The sequence below is a fragment of the Gopherus evgoodei genome, chromosome 16, assembly GCF_007399415.2.
Source record: "Gopherus evgoodei ecotype Sinaloan lineage chromosome 16, rGopEvg1_v1.p, whole genome shotgun sequence".
NCBI lineage: Eukaryota > Metazoa > Chordata > Testudines > Testudinidae > Gopherus > Gopherus evgoodei.
The window spans coordinates 678,335-703,110 of NC_044337.1; the positions used below are offsets into that span (position 1 = coordinate 678,335).

At 50.3% G+C, this 24,776-nt stretch overlaps 1 protein-coding gene across 2 annotated transcripts in view; it reads right to left on the reverse strand.

Annotated features, from left to right (window-relative positions):
* WDR31 (WD repeat domain 31) overlaps positions 1 to 22,119 on the reverse strand; it is a 53,298-nt gene extending 31,179 nt beyond the window's left edge. For both annotated transcript variants that reach the window (XM_030535539.1, XM_030535538.1), the window contains exons 1-4: positions 22,060 to 22,119; positions 13,527 to 13,652; positions 11,760 to 11,889; positions 10,703 to 10,777 (exon numbers count right to left, since the gene is read on the reverse strand). In XM_030535539.1, the coding sequence (XP_030391399.1) occupies positions 10,703 to 10,777; positions 11,760 to 11,889; positions 13,527 to 13,573 (252 nt within the window). In that variant the 5' untranslated portion in view covers positions 13,574 to 13,652; positions 22,060 to 22,119. The remainder of the gene's footprint in view (positions 1 to 10,702; positions 10,778 to 11,759; positions 11,890 to 13,526; positions 13,653 to 22,059) is intronic.
* Between the last annotated feature and the right edge of the window lie 2,657 nt (positions 22,120 to 24,776).

Below are 24,776 nucleotides of genomic sequence, written 5' to 3' on the forward strand. Positions count from 1 at the left end.
AAACTTCATTGCACTATCTTTTGCTCCCCAGAAGGGGTCTTTTTAGAGGTCCCAGATCCGGCTCATAATGAGGTTTTAGGTCTCCTCCAAATTGATCCAGCCCCAGATCGGGAACCTGATCCCAGTCTTTCCTTGTTGCAACAGGAACTACTGGCAAGGGTACCCCCTTCACTGTGGGCTGAGCATGCTAACCAAGTAGGACGCATTTGTTCTGCTCAACCTGTTAAAATTCGACTTAATCCAAGCAAACCTCTTCCTAGAGTCCGGCAATATCCCCTCTCTCAGCAAGCTGAGGAGGGGATTCGTCCAGTTCTTTCTGCTCTACTTAAACAGGGGGTCATAGTTCCAACAGTAAGTGAATGTAATACTCCCATTCTACCCGTCCGAAAACCCGGGAAAAACACCTGACGATTCGTACAGGATCTACGTGCTATTAATGCTGCTGTCCTCCCAACTTTTCCGGTGGTTCCAAATCCTGCTACTATTCTCTCTTGTATACCTCCCACTGCTCAGTACTTTTCTGTGATAGATTTGTGCTCTGCTTTCTTTTCTATTCCTATTCATGTGGATAGTCAGTTTCTTTTTGCATTTACTTATCAGGGAGCTCAGTATACTTGGACCAGATTACCCCAAGGTTATACTGAGTCCCCTACTATCTTTTCTCAAATCTTAAAGAAAGATCTAGATGATATCTCATTTCCAAATGGGTCTGTCTTAATACAATATGTAGATGATTTGTTGCTTGCTTCTGACTCTCTGGAAGCTTCAAAGGCGGATACGTTGGTTTTGCTCCAAGCCTTAGCTCAAAAGGGTCATAAGGCTTCAAAGGAAAAGTTACAACTCTGTCTCCCTGTAGTGCATTATCTGGGCCATGATATTTCTGCAGGAAAACGCGCTTTGTCTTCTTCGCGGGTACAGGCAATTCAAAAGATCCCCAGGCCAATTACAAAAAGGCAGCTCAGGGGATTCTTGGGAATGGCAGGCTACTGTAGACAATGGATTCTGGGTTATGCGTCTCTTGTGCGGCCCTTACAAGATTTAACTCTTAATAAGATCTCTGACCCTATTCCATGGCCCACGGAAGCAGAGGAAGCGTTTCAACAAATAAAAACTGCTTTAACCAAAGCCCCTGCTCTCGGTTTACCCGATTATAAAAAACCATTTACCCTCTTCTGTCATGAAAGAGAGGGCTCAGCCCAGGGTGTTCTTACTCAGACTCACGGAGAAAAACACAGACCCATAGCTTACTTTAGTTCTACATTAGACCCGGTAGCAGCTGGGTTACCCCCCTGCCTCCGGTCTGTTGCAGCAGCTGCAATATTAGTTGAAGCCTCCGCCTCCCTAGTTCTCGGCAGTCCGTTAACTGTTGCAGTTCCTCATGCTGTCACCGCTCTCTTGACTAAAAGCAAAACACAGCATCTTTCAAACTCTAGACTCACTAAGTATGAAATGCTTCTGTTAAATGCTGCAAATGTTACTTTGGCTAGATGTCCGGTACTAAATCCTGCTTCTCTTCTCCCCACGGTAACCGATGGGGAACCCCATGATTGTCTATCTATAACTGCTGAATTATCTGCTCCCAGATCTGATCTACAGGATATTCCCCTGCAAAATCCCGAGTTGATTTATTATGTAGATGGTTCCTGTTTAAGAAATGCGGAAGGGCAGCTGGTAGCAGGCTACGCTGTATGCGATCAACACAGTACTATAGAAGCATTCTCTCTCCCTTCAGTAAAATCAGCTCAGGTTGCTGAACTGTTTGCTCTTACTCGAGCCTGTTGCTTGGCAACCGAAGCGTCTGTTACTATTTATACTGATTCTAGATATGCTTTCGGAGTAGTACATGATTATGGGCAATTGTGGAAATATAGGGAATTTCTTACTTCTGCCGGAGCACCTATTAGCCACGGCCCATATGTCAATGCTCTTTTGTCTGCTTTACAGTTACCGTCTGCTATTGCTGTAGTCAAATGTGCAGCCCATAAAAAACCCCATGACGATGTTACTCGAGGAAATGCACTGGCGGACTCCTCCGCCAAGCAAGCGGCCCTTTCCGGGTCTCCGGCTCCTACTGAAATATTTACTCTTTGTATGTCCCAGCCCGTCTCTTTAGTTGACTCTTTACAGGACTTAGCACTTACACAGGAGTCAGCATCAGACGATGAAAAAAACTGCTGGAGACAGTCTGGATGTTCCAAACATCCAGAGGATGCCTTGTGGTATGCTCCAGACGGTCGCCTGGTGGCACCCTTGGCTCTGCTCCCACACCTTGCCCGGCTAGCACACGGGCTAGCCCATGTAGGCAAGGAGGGAATGATTGCTTCTGTAGCTAAATATTGGCATGCTCCAAAGTTTACAAGCATTGCCCAGCAATACTGCCAAACATGCCCTATCTGTCTAGCATACAACAGTGGGCGACCGGTTCGAACCACCCAGGCAGCACACCCACCACCCTGGGGACCGTTTGTAAACATCCAAATAGACTTTATAAGTATGCCTAAGTGCTGTTCATATGAGTATGTACTTGTGTGTGTGTGCATGTATTCTGGATGGGTGGAAGCTTACCCATGCGCCAAGGCAGACTCAACCACTGTAGCAAAGAAGTTGCTCAAGGAATTTATTCCTCGCTTTGGTATCCCTGTCTCAATTAACAGTGACAGAGGAACCCATTTTACAGGTCAAATCACTCAACAAATCTGTAAGGCCCTTCATGTGGACCAACGCTTGCACTGTGCTCACCATCCTCAAAGCGCGGGAGCAGTGGAACGCAAAAATGGGGATCTAAAAAACAAGCTAGCAAAGCTGTGTGCAGAAACAGGCCTTAAATGGCCGGATACACTCCCTCTAGCACTAATGCAAATGAGGAACACTCCCATGCGTAAACATGGGTTGTCTCCCCATGAAATTCTCATGGCTAGACCAATGAGAATGCCAGTGTCTCCGCCCCTATCCCCAAACTCCCAGCATTTGCAACTCAGTGATGAAAATGTACTAAAATATTGCAAGACGCTAACTAGACATGTCAGATTTATTCATTCACAGGTCCAAAGTGCCCTACCAGATCCAGCTGAGACCGCATGCCATCCCTTGGAGCCTGGTGACTGGGTCTACTGTAAGGTGTTCCAACGAAAGTCTGCCTTGGAGCCCAGGTGGAAAGGTCCGTTCCAGGTCTTACTGACTACTCACACTGCAGTAAAGTGCCAAGGACTCCCAAATTGGGTACACGCATCTCACTGCAAGAAGGTAACGCCTCCTTTGGATCCCATCAGTACCCCGGCTGTTCTACAACCTCGGCTGACAACGTCAGCAGGTGAACCTAAGCAAAAACCCAAGTATCACCTTCGAAGTCGGCAGGTTATATAAGGCATCATGACCAATCCACAGACCAAGATCAAACAGACTGCTCGAGTGCGAAAGTGGCTGTTGCCCTCTATCTGGTTTATTACCATTCTAATGTTCTTTATGTTTCTTTTGAACATTTATGACTCTTACCTACTCTCAGTTGCTGCCCGAAAGACTACTTCGCTACGTCTCCTGTCAACAGAAAAACCAAAAGCCAAAACAACCACTCCACCCTACCCAATGTGCGGGATAGCAGTTAAAGAAAAGGGAAAAATCACTCCCCGTTCCACTCCGTGTGACGAACAAAACCTTGCTGCCGAACAAAGGAAGAAAGTAAGAAGGTCTCGAGAAGCCTCCACTGCTAAACCCAAAACTCTTACTATAGAGGACGTTAAAAATTGGCCATGGTATAAAAGACGTTACGTGATGTGGTATCAGGGAGGCTCTTGTGGCCGACAGGCTTGGTCATGTGGGGTACATTGGTATTTGGGATTTCTCCCCGGTACAGCTGATTGCAACCCACCACAGGTCCCCTGGCCATGTTACGTCATTCCAGAATTACTAGACCACACTTCCACTGTTCCCCCCACGGTCCCTCCCCTAAGTAATCCTCCCATAGTAACCCCATCTATTAGTATTTCAAACAGTCGTACCCACCTTGAGCCCCATGCAAATCCATACTTACCCAAAACCTCAACCATCAGGCAATGGCCTAGGCCCTCTTCCACTAATTTGTTTTCCTACTGTCTAACTAAGTTAATTTTCTCCTTGCAGGGTCAAGTGTACCAACGGTATGTTAAATGGAATGCGTTTGGTATGGTATACCTTAGTTATCGTAATATAACCTCATATTTAACATACACAGGAGAATCTGACCAAGCCGAAAATTTTATAGACACATGGGACACTGACCATGATATAGACCTTATGTTAATCCCAGGCACATGTTGGCCCCTCACGGACGAGGGTCCCGAATGTTTTGTAGCCACTCATGCCACAAGAACTAATGTTACTGTTAACAGAATATGTTTAGCTGCTGTAGGGTTTGTTTGTGCTCAGGACATTCCCATCACTGAAAACCTGACTTGCACATTACTTCAATACACCCCTTCACACTCAATCAACATCACACTGGCCAAAGAGGGCATTCAGGTGCAAAGCCAACAATTGTGGTATGAGCCCACTGAAAACCCCCATTTATCAGGGTTCAGATGGACAATACTAAATGCTACCTTGGGAACTGTCCATTTCTCCATACCTCTCACTCACTTCCAAATTACTAGTACTTATTCTAATTGCTCTAAGGGTGCGGCTATACGCCTACTAGAGCAGCAGGCTAGACTTGCAGAAAGAAGAAAAAGGAGAGATATTGTTGACACTCTACTGCATGGTGCCAACACTGCAGCGTCAGCCTGGACTCTATATAAAACGCAGGAACATGACAGTCATCTGGGACAACTAGACCAAGCTCAGGGGTTTATTTCCGGGGCTCAGATAACTGAGGAGAAGGCCGGTATAGGCGCACTCCATACTATTTCGGCACTAAGTATTGTTACCCAGGACCTACTTAAGCAAATGGTTCACCAGGTTGCCACATCAGGAAAGGCATTGCAGTGGGACCAAGCATGTTCAGAAGTACAGGATTATCTTAACACTATCCTTTTTTCCTTACGTAAGGACCTTGAACAGCAGCGCTGGCCCACTGCCCTTACTAATACATCGGGTATACCCTTCGATTTGTGGCCTTGGAGACTTACGTGGAAATTCTCTAAATGGAGGTGTTGGCGCTCACAGTGTTCCTTCCGGGCTTATGGACCCGTGAAAGGATTTTGGGCCCCCACTTACCGTATCCTTCCAGGCCCTTGGGGTGGTTGCTTATGGGACTGGGTAATTCATCGAGATGTTTGGGAAATTAAACCCCCTGGCGGTCCTAACCGCTTCTTAATCGGTGCCCCAGCTATAACCCCTGACCTTTGGATAGGTCTAGGTGATCTTTGGACCTATTGGCCTTTACAACCCCCACAACTGCAATGTTTTAGAAAATTACACCCAGGGGAGGTAGTGACTGTTCATCACCGAGTATGTTGGGAAGGTCTTGGTACTTTACAAGACCTAACCTCCCATGATCTATTATCTGCTAACAGCAGTTGCGTTCATGTTAATTCCTCAATCATACACGATGTGGCTTTTAACCTCCACACCAGCTCAGGCACTCACAACATTTACTGGCCCGCAGAAAAGGATTATCAGGTTTATTTGGAATTTCAGGTTCCTTTTGACTGGACCTCTGTTGTTCCTGACCGATTCCATTCATTGTTATCCCTCCTACCAGACATTCAATCTATTTCACATTTGCAAACCCAAATTCACTACTTAGAAACTGTTTACCAAGAAGCTTTAAATGCTCTTCAAACGGTTCATTTGGTCTCCACCCTTTGTGTTAAAGGTGATGTTCTGTGTCAGTGCACAAAAAGTTTTCAGTCGCCCCAAAAACACCCTTGGTATGTAGGGCTTCTTTTTGCCATTGGTACCGTTACCTTTGTATGTATTTGCTGTTGGTACATTGAAACCCCCTCCAGTGCTCCCCAGGAAGGTAATCCAGGCCAGGAAACAGTAAATCAGCAATTAATTGAAAACATTGCGCAGGAACTTATGAATATTTCAAATTTCGATGAAGTGTTTGCTGCTGAGGAGAGCCCAGTAGCAGCAAACAAAGGAGGGGATTGATAAAGAAAGCCGACCCCAGGCCCAAAGACCGGGTCTTAATCAAGTTAATAATCATATCAAGGCCTTAGGCCTCAATCACACTAACATATATAGCAAAGTAAAAACATTGATTTTATACTAACCCTCCTGAGGCTCACTTTCTGATTTAACTATATCATACACTACTAATATGTTACTTAATGCTGCTAAATCACAGAATGCTGCTATAAGGGGTTAAACTGACATAAAGTCCCTTAAAAAACCCCATCCATTACTGCCAAATAAACTAACAACTGCTAGGCTACTATAGTTTATTAAGCAGCTTATGCACACAGAAAATTAACCTCTAATAAACTTGGCTGAACATGCAGTTTGGGCCCAAGTTCCTCAAATTTGCTTAAGAAACATAGCTGCTGACACTGCAAGTAGGCGAAAACCAGGTGTCAAAGTCCTGACATTAACAAAAAACCCGTATAAAGGGGAAGTTGCAAAAAGCAGGCTTGCAGATTAGCTCATAACCAGTATAGTAATGGTAAAAGTTTTTTGCAGATGGTTAAAAAATGTAATTGTATTAACCAAATATGGTATCCTCGGATGTATAAGCTCATATGGTAATTTGCGGTTTTAAGCTTTATAACCCCAGGTATTATTGCTGTAAGGTAGAGCGACTTCCCTCTTGCTAGAGGTCCTGTCGTCTCTCCCTGCATATATGCTTGTAATCTATGATTAATCAATAAAGGAGCCTCAGGCTGTCTGATCAACTCAACTGACTGGTGGTCAATTTCCCCGACACATTGCTCTACAGAAATGCCAGTGGGTTAGGAAGGAGCTGCAGTCTGCAAAACAGCATGTCTTTGGTTTAGTTCCTTACACACTGAGGGGACTGTCCAGAGTACTCTGTATTTCGGTAGGGCCTCTCATCTGAGGCCAGCCCTTTTCTAAGCAGAAAGCACATTATTAATCCCCATTTGCAGAGGGGGATGTTGAAGCACATGGAGGGGAAACGACTGACCCAAGCAGGTTACCAGCAGAGCCAGGAATAGAACTTGAGTCTCCTGAGTGCCAGCCTCCTCTCCCAGTCACTAGTTCCCACAGACAGTCAACAGGGGCTCTTTAAAATAAGAGATTACTAGCAGAGGCTACAGCCAGGTATGACCTAACACAGTTGCACAGTTTAGCTATGTACCTGCAACACCCCATCTATTCCAGCCCTCCATGTCTGGTAAGCTGTGCAAAGTGCACAGTGGCTTTGTGATGTACACAACTGGGGACCAAGCAGGGCCATCCCTAGCTATTTTGGAGCCCTATTGGGGGGGGGGAGCTGTATGGGGCCACGGGTCTCTGTGGAGGGGGGGGGCTGGCACCAGGCCTCTGTGGGGGGAAGGAGTGAGGGGGACCTGGCCACTTCCTGCAGGAAGTGGAGTGACCCAGGCCCAGCCTGCTCCACTCCCCTGACTCCCAGGCTCGGGGGGTAGGGGAGAACCGACCTCCAGCACTCACCAGCAGCACAGCTGGGAGCAGGGGAGTGGAGCAAGCTGGGGCTGGGTCACTCCACTTACCAGTGAGGGTAGGCCCAACCACTTCTGGAGTCCTCAGGGGAGTGGAGGTGGGAACAGGCAGGGCTGGGGCAGAGCAGGGGCTTTGGGGAAGGGGTGGAGTGGGGGGCAGAGCAGGGGCAGAAAGAGGTGGGGGCTTTGGGGAAGAGGCAGAATAGGGGCTGGAGCAGTATGCAGCTGCGCAGGGCACCAGGAAATGTGGTGCCCCAAATTTCCTGGTGCCCTACACAGCTGCATACTTTGTGTATGGGTAAGGACGGTCCTGGGACCAGGAGGAGGCCAAACACCTGCGCTAGCACTTAAACTTTAGTTTATGGAGGTGGCAGGGGGTGGGTAGGCAAGCAGAATTAACCTGCTTTCCTAAAATTGAGTGCACAGATGAACTGAGCGATCCAGATCCAGTAACGGGATTGTGTAAGCCAGGGGGCCAGTTTAGTCTCCAGGGAGTAAACTGCTGCCACGATACCCCTGCAGCAATCACTTCAATTTAATGTTTTCTATATCTGCTGTTACTCCCTGTGACCTCAGCGGTTAGCTACTATTCAGGCTCCTAAAGGTTGTTTCTGCTAGGGAGAGAAACAGATCATTGAATCAGGCATTTCTTGATGCAATCATATTTATCTACAAAGAATGTACAAAGGTTGTTTCTCTGAACACAGTAGGAATCATACAGCAGGAGACAGTTTCTTTGTCCACAGCTCCAAGCCTCCTTCCAGCCAGCACTGTACCCAAAAGCTCTCTCCCCTAGCTCAGGGTCCTGCTACAAGTGTTTCTATGGCTGTCTCTGGGGCTTGCTTGCTGCTTCTGTGGTGTTTTTGCTGCTTTTCTCCACGTGCACATAGCTTCCTCAAACAGTATCCAGCCACCCATGTCTGCATCCAGCCCTGAGTCCACACGTCACCCACACATACCTCAGATTCCTGAACAGCCTTGCAGATGGCCTGCGTTTTGGGCAGCAGCTCCTATTGTTTCAACCATCTATTCTGTAAAGGTGTTTAAATGGTTTGTACATTTATCCTGAGTGAAGGGCCATCTTCAAAAAGGTTTCATGCAGCGTAACAATATATCTCACACAAATCTACACTAAAAGAACATATTCAGGTTGTAAGCTAAGTACTCAAAAGTTAGCAAATACCATAATTAAGGTTGCTGGTGCAACCTTAATTCAGCTCCATTGTGTGTATCCATTATGATCATCTTTAATTACATGAGCTCACATACTGGTTTTTGCCTCACTCAGAGCCTGGTGCTCACTGAATGAAAAGCTAGTCAAGGTTTTATTTTCTCCTTCTTGTTCAATGAGTGGCCACATCCTGCATTGACAACAGAATTATTATTTTCTCAAGGGCTTTTTGATGGGGCTCATCACTATAATATATGAGTGTTTCACTAACATTAATCTTCACAACACCCCCATAAGAAGGGAGGATGGGATTATCCTCATTTGACAGATGGGCCGCTGAGGCAGAGAAAGATTAAGGACAAAACTTCCCACTGATTTGAGAAGCCGAATTTGAGACACTTAGGACCTGATTTGCAGAGTCCTTAGCGTTCTATAGCACTTTTTATATTTATACCACAGCTGCCAGTGACTTCAGTCCCAGCCGAGAGTGCTCCGCACTTCTGCACAGATCCCAGGGAGACCAGAGAATAAGGAAGCCCCACAGCATCCCAGTTCCAATCTCTGTGTCCAGCCAATCCCAGTTCCCCGTTTCCCCTAGCTCCTTGTCTAACCTCCCGCACCAACTGGCTCCCAGTCCCCCCTCCCGCACCTGTTCCCCGCCCCAGCTCCCAGTCTCCTCCCCTCCAGCTTCCTTGTTCCACTCTACTTCATTCCCTCTCCCCCACCAGACTGGCTCTTCTCCCTCTGCATCTGAGGCAAGTGGCTTCCTCCTCCACGCTGCCTGGATACTGGCAAGGGGGTCCTGAGAGCACAGGAGAGACTGGCTCCCTGCTCTCAGTTCCAGTGCCAAGGCCTTGGCCTAGCCAGGAGGTCCAATTACAGGGAAAGTCCAGCTTTGCCCCCCTAGCCCTGGGTTAAGGCTGCTCAGTCACTCCGCGGGGACGGTGCGTGTGCAGCCCAATTGCACAGAGGGGCTGGAATATCCTCAAGGAGGATGAAATGTTTGGAGATTTTAGCTGCTAAACTCGAGGGAACTTTGCACATGAGCAAACAGATTTTTTTCCAATGGCTTATTACTAGGCCAGACGAGGGCAGATTTTCACAGGAACACCAAACAAACACTCATCCCTGACACAAAGGCCATTTTCTGCCAAAGTTTATGTTCCTGCTCCAATGCATAGATGCGCTCGAGCCTCTCGATGAAATAGTCACCAGCATTTCAACATTTTGCAAAACAATGCATTTGCCCCAGCCTCGCTCACAGAAACAGCTGACCCATTTTGGCTGAAACTTTGCAAAACAAGTTAGCCTGGGGCCAGCATGGAAAATTTCAACCAAAATGGTTAAAGTCTGGCAAAGTTGTAAGCAACAAAAAAATTATCTTATGAAGGGAAGTCTTAGGCAACCTTAATAATAGGTTGTACTACCGGTCCTGCCTTGCTATAAATGCGGGGGAGGGTGCGTACACATTCACACGCTATTTGCTACAAAGAAAGCCTAACTGGCTACACAAACAAGATACCAGGTCTCAGATCAAAGTCCTCTGGGGCCTGTGAGTAGCTATTAGTCTGTACCCATAATCTAGTAGCATAAGACTTGAAGCCAAACTGATATCATACCTAAAATAAAAACCTGACCCAGCAATTCATCCTGCTGTCATGGTATCTTGATATGAAGGAATGAACACATATTAAAGCTGCACAGAGCCAGTGCTGTTTGGATGTTGTCACCGCAAATTCATCTCTAGGGAGCAGAAACTCACTCTTCCTAGTTGTGAAAAATCAACTCTTAATGCAGCAAGAGGATCTACCCAGGGCACCTGAGGCAGCTTACCTGGCATGTTTCATCCCTTCCTTGCTGACCAAGCAAAGTCACATCAGTTCTGGATGAGGACTAATCACTGTCCCTTGTTACATCTGTCTTTGACGGAAGACAGTGATCCACATAAGACTCACCCTGCACTTTTGATATTTACCTTAGTCACTTCGTGTTGATGTCCCACAAACCTCCTCAGCACTGCTCCTGATCTCCAATTATACACAACTACAGCCTGGAGAGAGAAACGTCTATGTGAATTCAGTCAGCCCATCCATGCATGCAGACTGACGTTACTTCCTACCCGTCAGAACAGTAAGACAATGGCACAGATTGCCTAGGGAGGTTGTGGAAGCTCCTTCATTGGAGGTTTTCAAAAGGAGGCTGGAGATCCACCTGTCTTGGATGGTTTAGATACAACAAATCCTGTGTTTTAACAGGGGCTTAGACTAGATGACCATTGCAGCCCCTTCTAAGCCTGTGGTTCTATGATGCCCTTTGAATTGGAAGATTGCACAGCTGTGTGTGGCATGCCAGACACCCTGGTAAGGGGGCAGTGATGTAAAAATAAACATTTGAAACACTATTGCCACATCTTAACATCCTCCCGACTTCACAGCCTAACTCAGTCTCTGCTCTGGTAGTGATCCCCCTGTGCCAGCAAGGCCTGCATGCTCCGTGCCATCAGCTCAGCCTTCTCTAACTATGTTAGCATCACAAGAGACATAATGCTTATGGCAGGGAAGGTATATTTATTCTGGAACCCCTCTTCAGAGGTGGGCTGGGTAATTTGTTGCCCACCAAGGGGAATTTCATGGAGCCATGATAGTTGGTTTTGAGTTTCTCACTCTGAAATAAACGGATGTTTCATGGTTTGAAATGCTTCAGAGCAAACAAATTGCCTCACAAGAGCTGTTTGTCTAGCACAGGTGCCAACAATGGCTCATGGCCAGTGTTCCTCCCCATCACAAGTACCTGGAAATGGGAGGGGCACTTCTTCCCCACCCCAGCTGGTGGACAGTCAGTGGCCTGGAGTACTGACAGTTTTGCATTTTTATTTTAACCAACTGTTGGTCTGATGCCTGTGAACACATAAACCCTGTTGTTTGACTCTCGCCAAGTCATTTGCCCTTATCTGTATGGCAGGGAGTTCCAGACACACTTGATTTCCTTGCATCCATTTTCATCTTGTTCCTGTGAATTTTGACCCACCCTACCTTGTCCTTTCCTCCCGACACACAGAGATCTGATGTTAGAGCAGCCACAGAAGTGACAGTGCCAGTGTGAGCAGGGGTGTATTGCTGAACAGCCTGCGCGGGCCTGTCCTCTTCCACATAATCATCAGGCCTGTCAAAGAGGGAAAGACACACAGCAGCGGGAACTTCAGTACATGTTACAGAGAAGTCATTGTATGCCGCAGATCACTCATCCCATTTCTCAAACCACATGGCATTGGCTCCAATTAGACTGAACGTAAGGATAGCAGCACCTTGTTTTAGGAAAAAACGCTACATGTTGAGATGCTGGAGAAAGGCAAGCCAACACACAAGCTCTGGACAATGCAGAGATCAGCTCTCCTGGGACACAAATGTGTTTCCTAGATGTGACATAATAGGTCTCTTCCACCTCTAATTCCTAAATCTGCAGAACGATTACTCACCTCCACTATGGTGCATGGGATCGACTTTAACCAAACGTTACCAGTCTCCCCGCTACAGCTGGCAGATGATGATCTGACTGAGCCACTGTTCCAATAGTTCAGACATTTTTTGCTCTCTCAAATATCCCTCACAATAACAATCCTGTTCTCCTTCCTGCTGCTCTGTGCCCTTGGCTTATCTCCAGTACTTATGGGCCAGTTCTCCCACCTCCCTACTCATGGAGAAAGGGAGAATTTAACCCTTTCTTTGCAGGAGGAGCCATGCATCTCACTTGCTCAGGCTAGAGAGGGTATCTCTCTCACTCTCAGAGACTAGACTGCTCACCATTTCTCCCATGCAAAGTTAAATCCCCTCCTGCAGTAGCATATCCCCACCCCTACAGCAGGAGTTCCCCTCTCCCTCCCACAAAAATAGCTTGCAGCACATCATTCCAGCTCAGGAATACAGGAACTGCTCCCAACACAGGCTGTCAGCACCACCACTTGGTTCATTATGAGAGCAAGACAAAGCTAAATGGGTTGCTGTTAGGATACTCTCAAATCAGAGATCCCCTTTTTCCTGCCAGATACTTTGATATAGCTCCCAGACTATTCAGTTTGAGGGAAGCTCTCCATTTCCATGTGTGGTTGGGAGAGGGAGAGAAGGTGGGGAACTCTATCTGATCTCTTCCATGGTGGCACCAGCACCTTCCTTGGTTTAAGGTATCATTGCTTGCCAGTGCCCACCAGAATTCCCCCTTTGCCCTGGCTAATAGCTATGAAAAGAACGTGTGTGTGACAGTGCAGCTATTCGCATCCCAGCTGTACTGGTAGACACTATACTGCAGGGCTAAGGACAACTGTTTGCTAGATGGCCCAGGGTGCAGGACTAGCAGAGCAGTATCTCCTTTGTCAAGAGGAGCCATATTCCACCCAAGATAGTACACCCAGGTCCTTTGCACCCTTGCCTAGGAACTGCCCAGGTGGCTGTCAGTGACACTCTCTAGAGAGAGGATGGGTTAGTTTGAGTGAGCTGCCAAAACACTCCATCCACTAAAGCAACTTTTAATGTTCAGGGCTACAAACAAATGCAGAGCGGGGATGGAGTTGCCATTTTAGCCACACAGTCATTGAAGTGCTGGGATCTAGGCCACTGCTTTCAAATGTGTGTGGAGGCAGAGACAGGTATTTTAGACCATTGAGAAATTAAGCAACCTTTAGATTCAAAAGGATATGTTACAGTTCATAAAACCCAGATGATTGCATATGATCACTAACCTCCCTGCCGTAATTGGTGGGGTTTAGTAATTTAACACGGAGCTAGCATCCCCAGGAGATTGTTTACCTGTATTTGGAGGTGCTGCAGTTGATTTTACTCTGCAGTTTCCCCATGAGCCAAGGTGAGCAGCTCCGTAATACAGCATGTAGTGCTCAGCATTGAAACCTCAGCATCTCAGGCAGTCTCTGGGAACTGGGGGATTAGGAGAGGGCACATTATGGAGAATTTATAAATCAATTCTGATCTTTACATGCATTGGCTCCAATGCTAATAATGCATCATTTTCACTATAGACTCAGTCATTAGCTTCCTTGCATTTCCCTTACTCCTCTTCCCGTCCCCACACCCATCACTTCTGACAACATATGCTTGCTGCTTCTCTCTGCACAGTGCCAGGTGGTAGGTGTGGCCAGCAGATGCTGCTTTATCGGCAGCTCAATCAGCATCTTATTAGCAAACACTCCAGATGAGAATGGCCCGTAGTACTAGCTGATAGGAGAGTATGTTTCCTGGGAGCGTGCTGTCTGGGTTTTACTGTTGTTTTGTTGGTCTTTGTGACTGTTTGTTGTAATTAACTGAATTCTGTGCTGGTGCCAGGCTGGCAGATTGTTCCCCTGTGGCCGCAGAACAGGCGTGACACAGGAAGTGTCCTCGTTATGTACCTCAGTCCCTACGTGAACTACCTCAGCCTTACCCAGTCAATATGGGCATTCAGTCTTTGACCTTCACGGTGCCAGTTTCTGATGTGGACAACTACCAACTCACTTGTCTGTCTGAGGCTCCTAAGCTGCCTACATTAAGGATCATGTTGGTCACAACAAGAATAGAGATGAGCCAGAGACCTAGAACTGTAAGTCTCTGTGTCCCATCACCAGGCCCCCGATCCACCCAAGCTCCCAGAGAGCATCACACGAATCTTCGGGGAAGCCCAAATAATGCTAACCAGAGGAAAAAAATAGGCTGTTCAAGAGGTCTAAGGAATGCTGAACCAACCTAGCCCTGTATCACCCAGAACCCAGTGAAGGTGCCATTCCCAGCAGCAGGGAACAAGCATCAAATGGGTCCTGGGGCCAGTCACCTTGGGGTGATCTCTCCAGTTGATACACGCTGGCAAGGTAGCAAAGGGGAAGCCTACACTGTTGTGCCCATGTTCTAACTGGGATAAAGGCTTCAGTCACCCCACTGCCTTTTACTAGCACTAAACTCACTAAAAGCATTAAGTCAACATAGGAGAGGTGCAGCTGTCCAGGGGCGGCAGGTTATATGGGCTCGAGGTGCTCAAGCACCAGGAATATTCACAGCTGGGGCTGTGCTCCACCAGTATTTGGAGCTGGGTTTCTCCTCTGGCCCTGCCTGGAGCGGGCCCTGGCCCCAGAGTGTCTTCCCCCTCCCCCACCACAGAGCTTCCCTGCCTGGAAAAAAAACAAAACAGCCAGTGCCTCTCTCCCTGGCCACTGCTTCTGCCTAAGGCTATAGAGAGCAGAGACCGGCAGACTGTGGGAGCACCTCAGGAGGGGGAGGAGACAGGCACGTGCTTGGGAGCCCTCTCTCCTGCCCCCTGGCACCCACCTGGAGGAGACGCCAAGGGGACTTCCGGCCAGGAAATGGACAACTGGAGTGGACCTCACTCACCTGAGCAGCTGCTGGGGCTTCGGTGAGGTTTGACCCTGTGATCCACCCCCTTCCCCGCAGCCCCCACTCCTGCCCAGTGCTGGGCAAGGGGCAGCCCCATCCCCAGTGAGACAAGGGTGAGGGGCAGCAGGCTGCAGCAGGGGAGGAAGGAAGCCACATGTGCTGGCAGTCCCACCGCCCCGCAGCATCTACCACAGGGGAGATGGGGGAGGCGGGCTTCCTAGACCTGAGCAGCTGGGGCTTGGGTGAATTTTGTGACACCCTACCACCACCCCCCCAACCACCACCCTGCAGTCCCCACTCCTGCCCCACACTGGGCAAGGGGCAGCCCCATCCCCCATCCCCAGTGAGGCTATGGTGAGGGGCAGCAGCAGGGGAGGCCACATATGATGGCAACCCCCGCCCCTGGTACCCACCATAGGGAGGTGAGTGGGCTTTCTGGACCTGAGAGAGGCCCTAGGAGCATATGCAGTGACCGTGGTGCAGAGTGAGTGTGTTGCTGGGGGGAGGGGTTCCTCCCCTAGAGCTTGCTGCTGCCACTAAGGTGGGGGAGTCCTCTCTGGCCCTAGCCCTGGGGCAGCCTGTCTGCACCCCAAGTTCCTTATCCCCAGCCCTGCCCCACCCCAGAGCCTGCGCCCCCAGCATCCCAACCCCGAGCACCCTCCTGCACTGTGAACTCCTTATCCCCAGCCCCACCCCAGAGCCCTCACCTGAAGGGAAAAACATGCAACTTAAATTTGGTGGTCAATTTGGAGTATCATTGTTTTTAGCACAATACTTGATTATTTTACACCCATTAAAGTATATAACTAGTTGTATACAGGTGTTACGAAGTGGGAATGTTCTTAATGTTTTCTCTGAATCCTGTGTGGGTACCTCAGTTTCCCCTATGCATTTCTCAAGGATCTAGATGGTGGGATAAGGGGGTGTGATTGTTGTAGAGCCCTAGAAGGCCAGTGTGATGCCACCTGCACAAAGAATGGCCGATACCCTGTCTCCGGGCAACTGACAGCCTGGGCCGCTCTCCTGCAAGGTGCCAACTGAAGATGTTGGAGAACAAAGAGGTCAGGTGGCCTCCTAATGCCTGGAAAAGAGAGAAAGGCCAGAGGAGGGAGTGTCAGTGCCTGTGCAGACTTCCAGGAAGTGCATGGTGTGGAAGGGGATGCTGGGATGCTTTGGATCTACTCCATACAAAGCCAGTCAGGACTCTGGGGGAGCCTCCTCTCTCTGACGCCTTGTCTACACCACAAAGTTGCAGCGCTGGTGAGGGAGTTATAGCGCTGCAACTTAGGAGGTGTACACATCTGCAGGGCATCACCAGCGCTGCAATTCCCTGTTCGCAGCGCTGGCCGTACACCCGTTGAAACTCGGGTGTAGAGGATCCAGCGCTGGTCATCAGGTGTAAACACTCACCAGCGTTTTTCTTGACCTCCGTGGAATAAACAGGTATCCCAGCATACCAGAGGAAGCCTCTCTGGTAATCAAGCAGGTCTCCTTCCCCGCGGTTTGCAGTGGAGTTCGGGGAACGTGAAAGCAAACTGCGGGGAAGCAGGTCTCCTTCCCCGCGGTTTGCTCTCGCATTCCCCTAACCCCTGTGCAAGCAGATCTCCTTCCCCGCGGTTTGCAGGGGGGTTCGGGGAACACGACAGCACACCGCGGGGAAGGAGATCTGCTTGCACGGGGGTTCAAAAAACACCGGAGCAAACCGCTGGGAAGGAGACCTGCTTGCACGGGGGTTCGGGGAACACCGGAGCAAACCGCTGGGAAGGAGACCTGCTTGCAGGGGGGTTCGGGGAACACCGGAGCAAACCACTAGGAAGGAGACCTGCTTGCACGGGGGTTCGGGGAACGCGACAGCACACCGCGGGGAAGGAGATCTGCTTGCACGGGGGTTCAAAAAACACCAGAGCAAACCGCTGGGAAGGAGACCTGCTTGCAGGGGGGTTCGGGGAACACCGGAGCAAACCGCTGGGAAGGAGACCTGCTTGCACGGGGTTCGGGGAACGCGAGAACAAACCGCAGGGAAGGAGACCTGCTTGGGGGGGGGGTGTTCGGGGAACACTGGAGCAAACCGCGGGGAAGGAGACCTGCTTCCCCGCGGTTTGCTCTCGCGTTCCCCTAACCCTCCTTGAAGCCGCCCAACAGCGCTGCAGTGTGGCCACATCTAACACCACTTGCAGCGCTGGTTGCTGTAAGTGTGACCACTCTGCAGCGCTGGCCCTATACAGCTGTACTAATACAGCTGTAACAACCAGCGCTGCAAAATTGTAGATGTAGACATACCCTGAGCATACTGTCTCCAGAGCAAGAAGCTTGCACCTTCCTGGGTCTGACCTCAGAGCATTCAGCATGCCCTTTCCCACTGTGCGCTTTCCGCAGCGAGTCTGCCCAGGCAGGTCCTGGGGCAACCAGAGGTCCCTGCACCCCAACTCTGCAGTCAGACGTGACTCTCAGCCAGCCGGTAAAACAGAAGGTTTATTAGACAACAGGATCACAGTCTAAAACAGAGCTTGTAGGTACAGAAAACAGGACCCCTCAGTCAGGTCCATCTTGCGAGGATGGGGAGCCCAGACTCAAGTTCTGGGCCTCCCCCTATTTCTCCAGCCAGCTCCAAACTGACACTCCCTCCTCTGGCCTTTGTGTCTCTTTTGGACAAGGAGGCCACCTGATCTCTTTGTCCCCAACACCTTCAGTTGGCACCTTGCAGGGGAAACTGAGGTACACACACAGTGTTCAGAGAAAACATTAAGAACATTCCCACTTTGTCACAACAGGTGCAACAAAATATAATACCATATATTGAAGCAGGCAAATGCTGCTTCTGACTTTCCATTTTTAATTGACCCTTCTAATCTTGTGGTGCCGACGCGTTGTAGCTTCATTTTATATTGGCTTACAGGGTGGGAGCGTGGTGGGGCGGCACCATCAAAAATTATACAAACCTGCCACCTATGCAGCTGTCCATAGGCTGGTTTCAATGGTCGTGAATTACCAGGTACAGTAATCGGATTCTTCTCAGCTGATTGATTTCAGTCTGACCTAGCTGGATGCTAAACTCCTGTCTCCCGGGTCAGTAGGAGTCTGCTGACAATTCACTGACTGCATTTACCTTTCTGTCAGAGCAAACAAATCAAAACAACCTTCATGTCACTGATCACTGAAGCCTGAAGCACAGATGCTGGAATTGCTAGGTCAGTAAGAGGACTGGTTTCCTGGCAGACATTCCCTTACTAATTTTACCCTGTTGTCCTTTGCAATTAGCAATGAGTAAAACCTAGTTAAACTCTGCTTGTTCAATCCAGATGTTTATACAGCCAAAAGGTTTAAAGTGTTTAAACCAATCTCATAGGCCAGGGAGTGTATTAATTGGTTAACTAACTTTTGTTCAGTCAGAACAAGACTATTTCAGTGTCCCAGGAATAGAAGTGATTGATTTTTTTTTGCGGGGGGGGGGTGGACAGGACAGGAGGAGGCTGGAAACTCAGTCTGTATTTTATTTAACAGAATGTAACTTTGATTATTTCCTTGACTTTTAATTAAATGGATATTGCAAATATTAAAATTAACTGCATGAAACAGTGAACTAGCAGAAAGAAAGCAAAACGACAACAGTGCATTTTCCTGGGGGTTTGCTTACATCGGCAAAATGCTTTGAAGATTTGAAGGGACTGTCATTTACTATATGTCTGTATAGTGCCTATTACAATGTGAGCCCCTGAGCTGGTGTACAGAAAGTAATAATGGTAAAAGTGCCAAGTGTTTTATTAATAAAGTGAATCTGGAAAATCCAGCATATTTATAAGATTTACTTTAACAAACTGTCTAGCAATCTACTAGTAACAGACATTCATAGCCATTTTGCAGTTCAGTTTTCCTTGTGGCTAATTATTCCTCATTACATGCAAGCAACACAAGTTTTCCATTCATAAACACTTTCAGATTTTAATTGCACTATATAATCAAGGCAGATAGCACTGTGCGAAAAGAAAGATTCAAGGAATAAAAATACAAATTGCATTTTGTATCTCGAGAACGCTTCCTTGCAACTAGCTAACTACAGCATACATCTGCAGATCCCTCTGCAACTTTGAATGCTTAATAAGAATGCAAACTTCCAGAGTCTTGTTGCATTTTGGCAAGCCCAAAACAGTACGTCATTTCTTGGCAGACTTTCCATGTAAATTTACTATCCTCCTGTATGTACCACAGGCAATATTGTAACAGTCTACTAGAATGAAGTTCTACTGTCAGGGCTCCCATGGTAATTGAATGACACCTAAGTATGCTTCAGAAAGAGTGCATTTCATCATAGGGATTTATTTTTTTAAATGTACATTGCTCTTTAGCAACCTGTTCCTGGCAGCAGAAAGTATTTGCATTTAAATGAGTTTTAATCTCCTCATTCTATTGTGACACAGCAGTGAAATCTGCATGCTTGCTTTGGGAAACAACAATACCCCTAACAGCAAACAGTCATAGTATAACACACAGATGTGAAACTAAACCACAAGATCAGACCCCAACATTTGATTATCCAGGTTCTTATCCTGCCATCATCATGGCAGTGTCACAGCACCCTCTAGTCATGCACTGGGCAACACGGCTAAATATCTGTCACCTGTGGCTTGTTCTCTCTCTCATCCTCTCCCCAAGGAGAGCTGTATACACAGTGGAGTGTTTCGACGGATTTGCTGGGTTGTTTTTTTTTTAAATATGTACACACTGATTGGACCAGGCCATGAAAGAGAAGGTGCTTGGCCAGCCAGATCTCTTTGAGGTTTATTTCCAAACACCGTTAATGGGACTTACATGTGATTATGAAGGAGAGACTCAACACAAAGTGAGAGCATACTGTATATGACTGAAAGAAAACTACTCTGTTTAAGCTAATCAGTACTGTTTTGGGGTTCTTAAACGGCTCCTTTGACCCATTTTACAACAGTGCTGGTTAGCAGAATCCCAGCAAATGCATTGCAGTATTAAAGCCTCATTAACATATTGCAATATTTTAAGACCATCAACCACACATTTTAAAGATATGATCAGCAGTACCATACATTATTTAGGCATAGAAGGTTCGGGTTTTCAAATCCCACTGAAATCTGGGCACTGAACTTTCTCAAAGTGCTTGGAAAATTCCAGCAAAAATAAAAGCCTCTTTGTTTAAATTAAGTCACACTGGGTTGGCATTTCCTCTTGTGCAGCTAGGAACACGTCTCCACTGCAACAAACGTGGCTTTTTTACACCTGTTCACTGTCACACAGTAAGACTTGAAATTAGATGAAGGTTTCTAACCATTAGAGGAGTGAAGTTCTGGAACAGCCTTCCAAGGGGAGCAGTGGGAGCAAAAGACATATCTGGCTTTAAGACTAAGCTTGATAAGTTTATGGAAGGGATGGTATGATGGGATAGCCTAATTTTGGCAATTAATTTTGCAATTGATCTTTGATTACCAGCAGATAAGTATGCCCAGTGGTCGGTGATGTGATGTGATGGGATCTGAGTTACTGCAGAGAATTCTTTCCTGAGTGCTGGCTGGTGAGTCTTGCCCACATACTCAGGGTTTAGCTGATTGCCATATTTGGGGTTAGGAAGGAATTTTCCTCCAGGGCAGATTGGCAGAAGCCCTGGAGGTTTTTCACCTTCCTCTGCAGCATGGGGCATGGGTCACTTGCTGGAGGATTCTCTGCAGCTTGAGGTCTTCAAACCACAATTTGAGGACTTCAATAACTCAGACATAGGTCAGTGGTTTGTTACAGGAGTGGGTGGGTGAGATTCTGTGGCCTGCATTGTCCAGGAGGTCAGACTAGATGATTATAATGGTCCCTTCTGACCTTAAAAAGTCTATGAACCCTAGTTCACTTTTACTGCAAGGTAAATAAGCGAGGTCAACCCCAGAGAGGGCACCGTGTTTATCTCACAATGAACACTACAATGCCATCCCTTCGCTGAGATTTTGCAGTAGGATAGCTAACACGCATTCACTATTCCATGGTAAAAGCACACTGGTTTTGGAGGTGAAGACAAAGCCTAGAAGTTTGATTCCTGCATTTTTTTTTCAGTGCTTGTCTTATTGTAACTATCTTCCCACTAGACCCTGGGAAAGTATGGAGGGAATTGTGAAGGGTGCTAACTACATATTAGCCATTTGTTATTAGTTAACTGGCCTTATTTTCCTTGAAGGGACTATTACATGCTCTTTCCCTGGGAAAATGGGTCCCTCTAGCCTTCACTCCAAATGTCCCATATTAATAACCTTCATGTTAGCAACTACACCAACAAATACAGAGCCACAAGTCACTGTTTCTATGCGCCTCGGTGCGATTGATTCACCAAACCAGAGCCTGGCAGAATGGCACCGTTTGCACCAGTGCCAATGACTCCACAACACACAAGGCAGCAGTCAGGGCTTGTCCTTGCATGCGGGGCTGCCATCGCTCCTGGCAGACAGGAGAGCTTCTCCCGGCCGCCCGCGTGGGAACCCCCCGGCCGGACTGCAGCTGCGTGGAGGGGGCAGCGCTGCCTACAGCAGGAGCTGGCGATTCCCACCCAGCTCCAGCCACAAGTCCGCAGCGCAGCGCAGCGCAGCCCCGGCCCGACACGCGCGGAGCCGGGCTGCGCCTCCCACTCTCGCGGGCCAATACCTGCCCGGGAGGCGCATCAGGCTACCGTGACCAGTGCCCTGCCCTGAACGGCGGATACCGACCCGGCCGGGGCACCTTCTTCCCACAGACCGGCCCCGTGGGCCGTCAGGAGCACGGGTGAGCCGGGCTCACCACCATCGCCCCGCAGGGCCAGCCCGGCGTGGGGGGAGCCAGCCTCTGAGCCCATCAGCGGCCCGGGGGGGGGCAGGACTCCAGAGCAATCATCGCCCGGGGAGGAACCGGGCTCCTGACCACCATCGCCCCGTGCGGCCGCCCTGGTCTCTCCGCCGGGGCGACAAGCGGGGCCCCGCCCGGCACTCACCTGCCCGGCCAGCTCCGCTCCTTAGCGACCAACGCCGGAGTCGGGGGTGGGGCCGCGCCGGGAGCCAGCTCCGCCCCCGGCCCCATAGGACAGCACCGCCCCCATCCCTCGAGGCCCGGCCTCCAATGCCGCTCCCCGGTACCGCCCCCCGCACGCCTCCCGCTGTACCCCGCCGTTCCGGCTCCCGTGCTGCTCCTACCCCCGGTACCGCCCCCCGCACGCCTCCCGCTGAACCCCGCCGTTCCGGCCTCCAATGCCGCTCCCCGGTACCGCCCCCCGCACGCCTCCCGCTGTACCCCGCCGTTCCGGCTCCCGTGCTGCTCCTACCCCCGGTACCGCCCCCCGCACGCCTCCCGCTGAACCCCGCCGTTCCGGCTCCCGGTGCCGCTCCTACCCCCGGTACCGCCCCCCGCACGTCTCCCGCTGAACCCCGCCGTTCTTCTTCGAGTGATTGCTCACATCCATTCCAGTTAGGTGTGCGCGCCGCGCGTGCACGTTCGTCGGAAACTTTTTACCCTAGCAACTCCAGTGGGCCGGCAGGTCGCCCCCTGGAGTGGCGCCGCCATGGCGCCCAATATATATCCCTGCCGGCCCGCCCGCTCCTCAGTTCCTTCTTACCGCCGTGTCGGTCGTTGGAACTGTGGAGCGCGGCATAGCTGTCCTCCACGTCCCTAGCTCTCCTAGTTTCTATCGCTTGTTTATCGCTTATCTCTAGTTCTATAGATAGTTGTTAATTAGTATTGTTAAGTAGATAGTTTAGTAAATAGCTGTTAAGTAGTTCCTGGCCGGGGGGCTTAGCCCTTCCCGGCACCGGGCGCCAGGCTCATGCCTGTTTCGCCAGGCTTCAAGCAGTGTGCGGCCTGCAAGAAGCCCATGCCTACCAGCGATCCCCACGAAGCGTGCCTGAAGTGCCTCGGGGAATCGCACAGATCTGACAAGTGCCGCATCTGTAAGGCTTTTAAGCCGAGGACAAAAAAGGAGAGGGATCAGAGGCTCCGAACTCTCCTAATGGAGGCGGCACTTGACCCGTCGACTTCGCAGACCGTGGTTTCGGCACCGGCACCGGATCGCTCCGGCACCGAGAAGACTCCTCGGCACCGACCTTCTCCGGCACCGGAATCAGTGCCTAGGCCGTCGAAGTCTAATACTCCGGCCAGGCAGACCCGGCTTGAACGCCCGGCCTCGACATCGGCCGCGGCGCCGCCGGCACCGTCAGCACCGTTGACTCCGGGCCCGGCGGGTCTGTTGAGTCCGGTGCCGCCGAGCTCCCCCATGAGATCTGGGGTTGAGATAATGGTCCCATCCACACCGGAGACCTTTGCCTCGGCTCGGGACCTTATTGCCCTGACGGAGCCTACTCGGCTGCCACCCCCGGTTCCTCCGGTGCGGGTCACGTCCAGAGGCAAGCCCATGATGTCGGCACCGCCCTCGGACAGTCGTTCGCCATCCAGGCCCCGACGTCTTGGGCGCTCCAGATCCCGACGCCGCTCGCAGTCCCGGCACCGCTCCCCTCAGCGGTACCGGTCGCACTCGCGGCACCGGTCGGCATCGAGACGGTCGCGGTCAGGCTCCAGTCGACACCGGCACCGCGACTCCAGGAGCAGGTCCCGACGCTACTCGCCGCACCGGTCGACCTCCCGGCACCGAGCTGGTGGCAGGTCCCGGTCCCGATCTCGCTCGACCTCCCGGCACCGAGCTGGTGGCAGGTCCCGGTCCCGGTCGATCTCCCGGCACCGAGCTGGTAGTAGGTCCCGGCACCGAAGCGGCGCCCGGCACCGTGACAGATCCCGGTCCCGAAGCAGCGCCCGGCACCGTGACAGATCCCGGTCCCGGTACCGTTATGACTCCCGGCACCGGTCCCCGGCACCGAGACGATCCTCCGTGCCGGCCCGCGCAGACCCGTACCATCCAGGGTCGGCCCCGCCGTGGCCCTCCAGGCAGCCGTCCGTGTCCTCCCAGACGGACAGCGGCTATGCGCTGGGCACCGACCGGCAGGCGGCGCTGTTTGCTGATCCGCCGCTGCAGGACCAAGGCCCCCCACAGTGGGGATTCTGGACACCCTGGGCGTACCATCAGGCCCAGGGCCCCCAGCAGCTCCCTGCTAGGCCGGCGACTGCGGAGCGTAGGGCCCCTGAAGCCTCTTTGTCTCGCCCCCCTCCCTCCCCGGAAGGGGACGAAGGGTCCAAACAGCAGGACTCTGCTGCGGCTCCGGAGACAGAGGCGAGGGCTGAGGAAGACCCTCAGTTGGACACTATTGTGCCTGGGGTCTCATCATCCTCCTCCCCGGATGAGGCGGTGGCGGGTACCTCCTCCAACAGTCCCCCCCCGCTGGATCTCAGGGCCCACCAGGACCTCCTCAGGCGATTGGCTCAAAACCTGAGTCTGCAGGCAGAGGAGGTCTCGGAGATAGAGGACCCAATTGTTACCATCCTCTCTTCCGATGCTCCCACCAGGGTCGCCCTGCCGTTTATACGGACCATTCAGGCCAATGCCAATACTATCTGGCAGTCCCCGGCCTCCATCCCTCCGACAGCGAAAGGAGTCGAGAGGAAGTACATGGCCCCTTCTAAGGGGTACGAATATTTACATGTTCACCCGACTCCCGGTTCACTGGTAGTGCAATCGGTGAACGATAGGGAGCGTCACGGCCAGGAGGCTCCGGCCCCCAAATCCAGAGAAGCCAGGCGGATGGACCTCCTTGGCCGTAAGGTGTATTC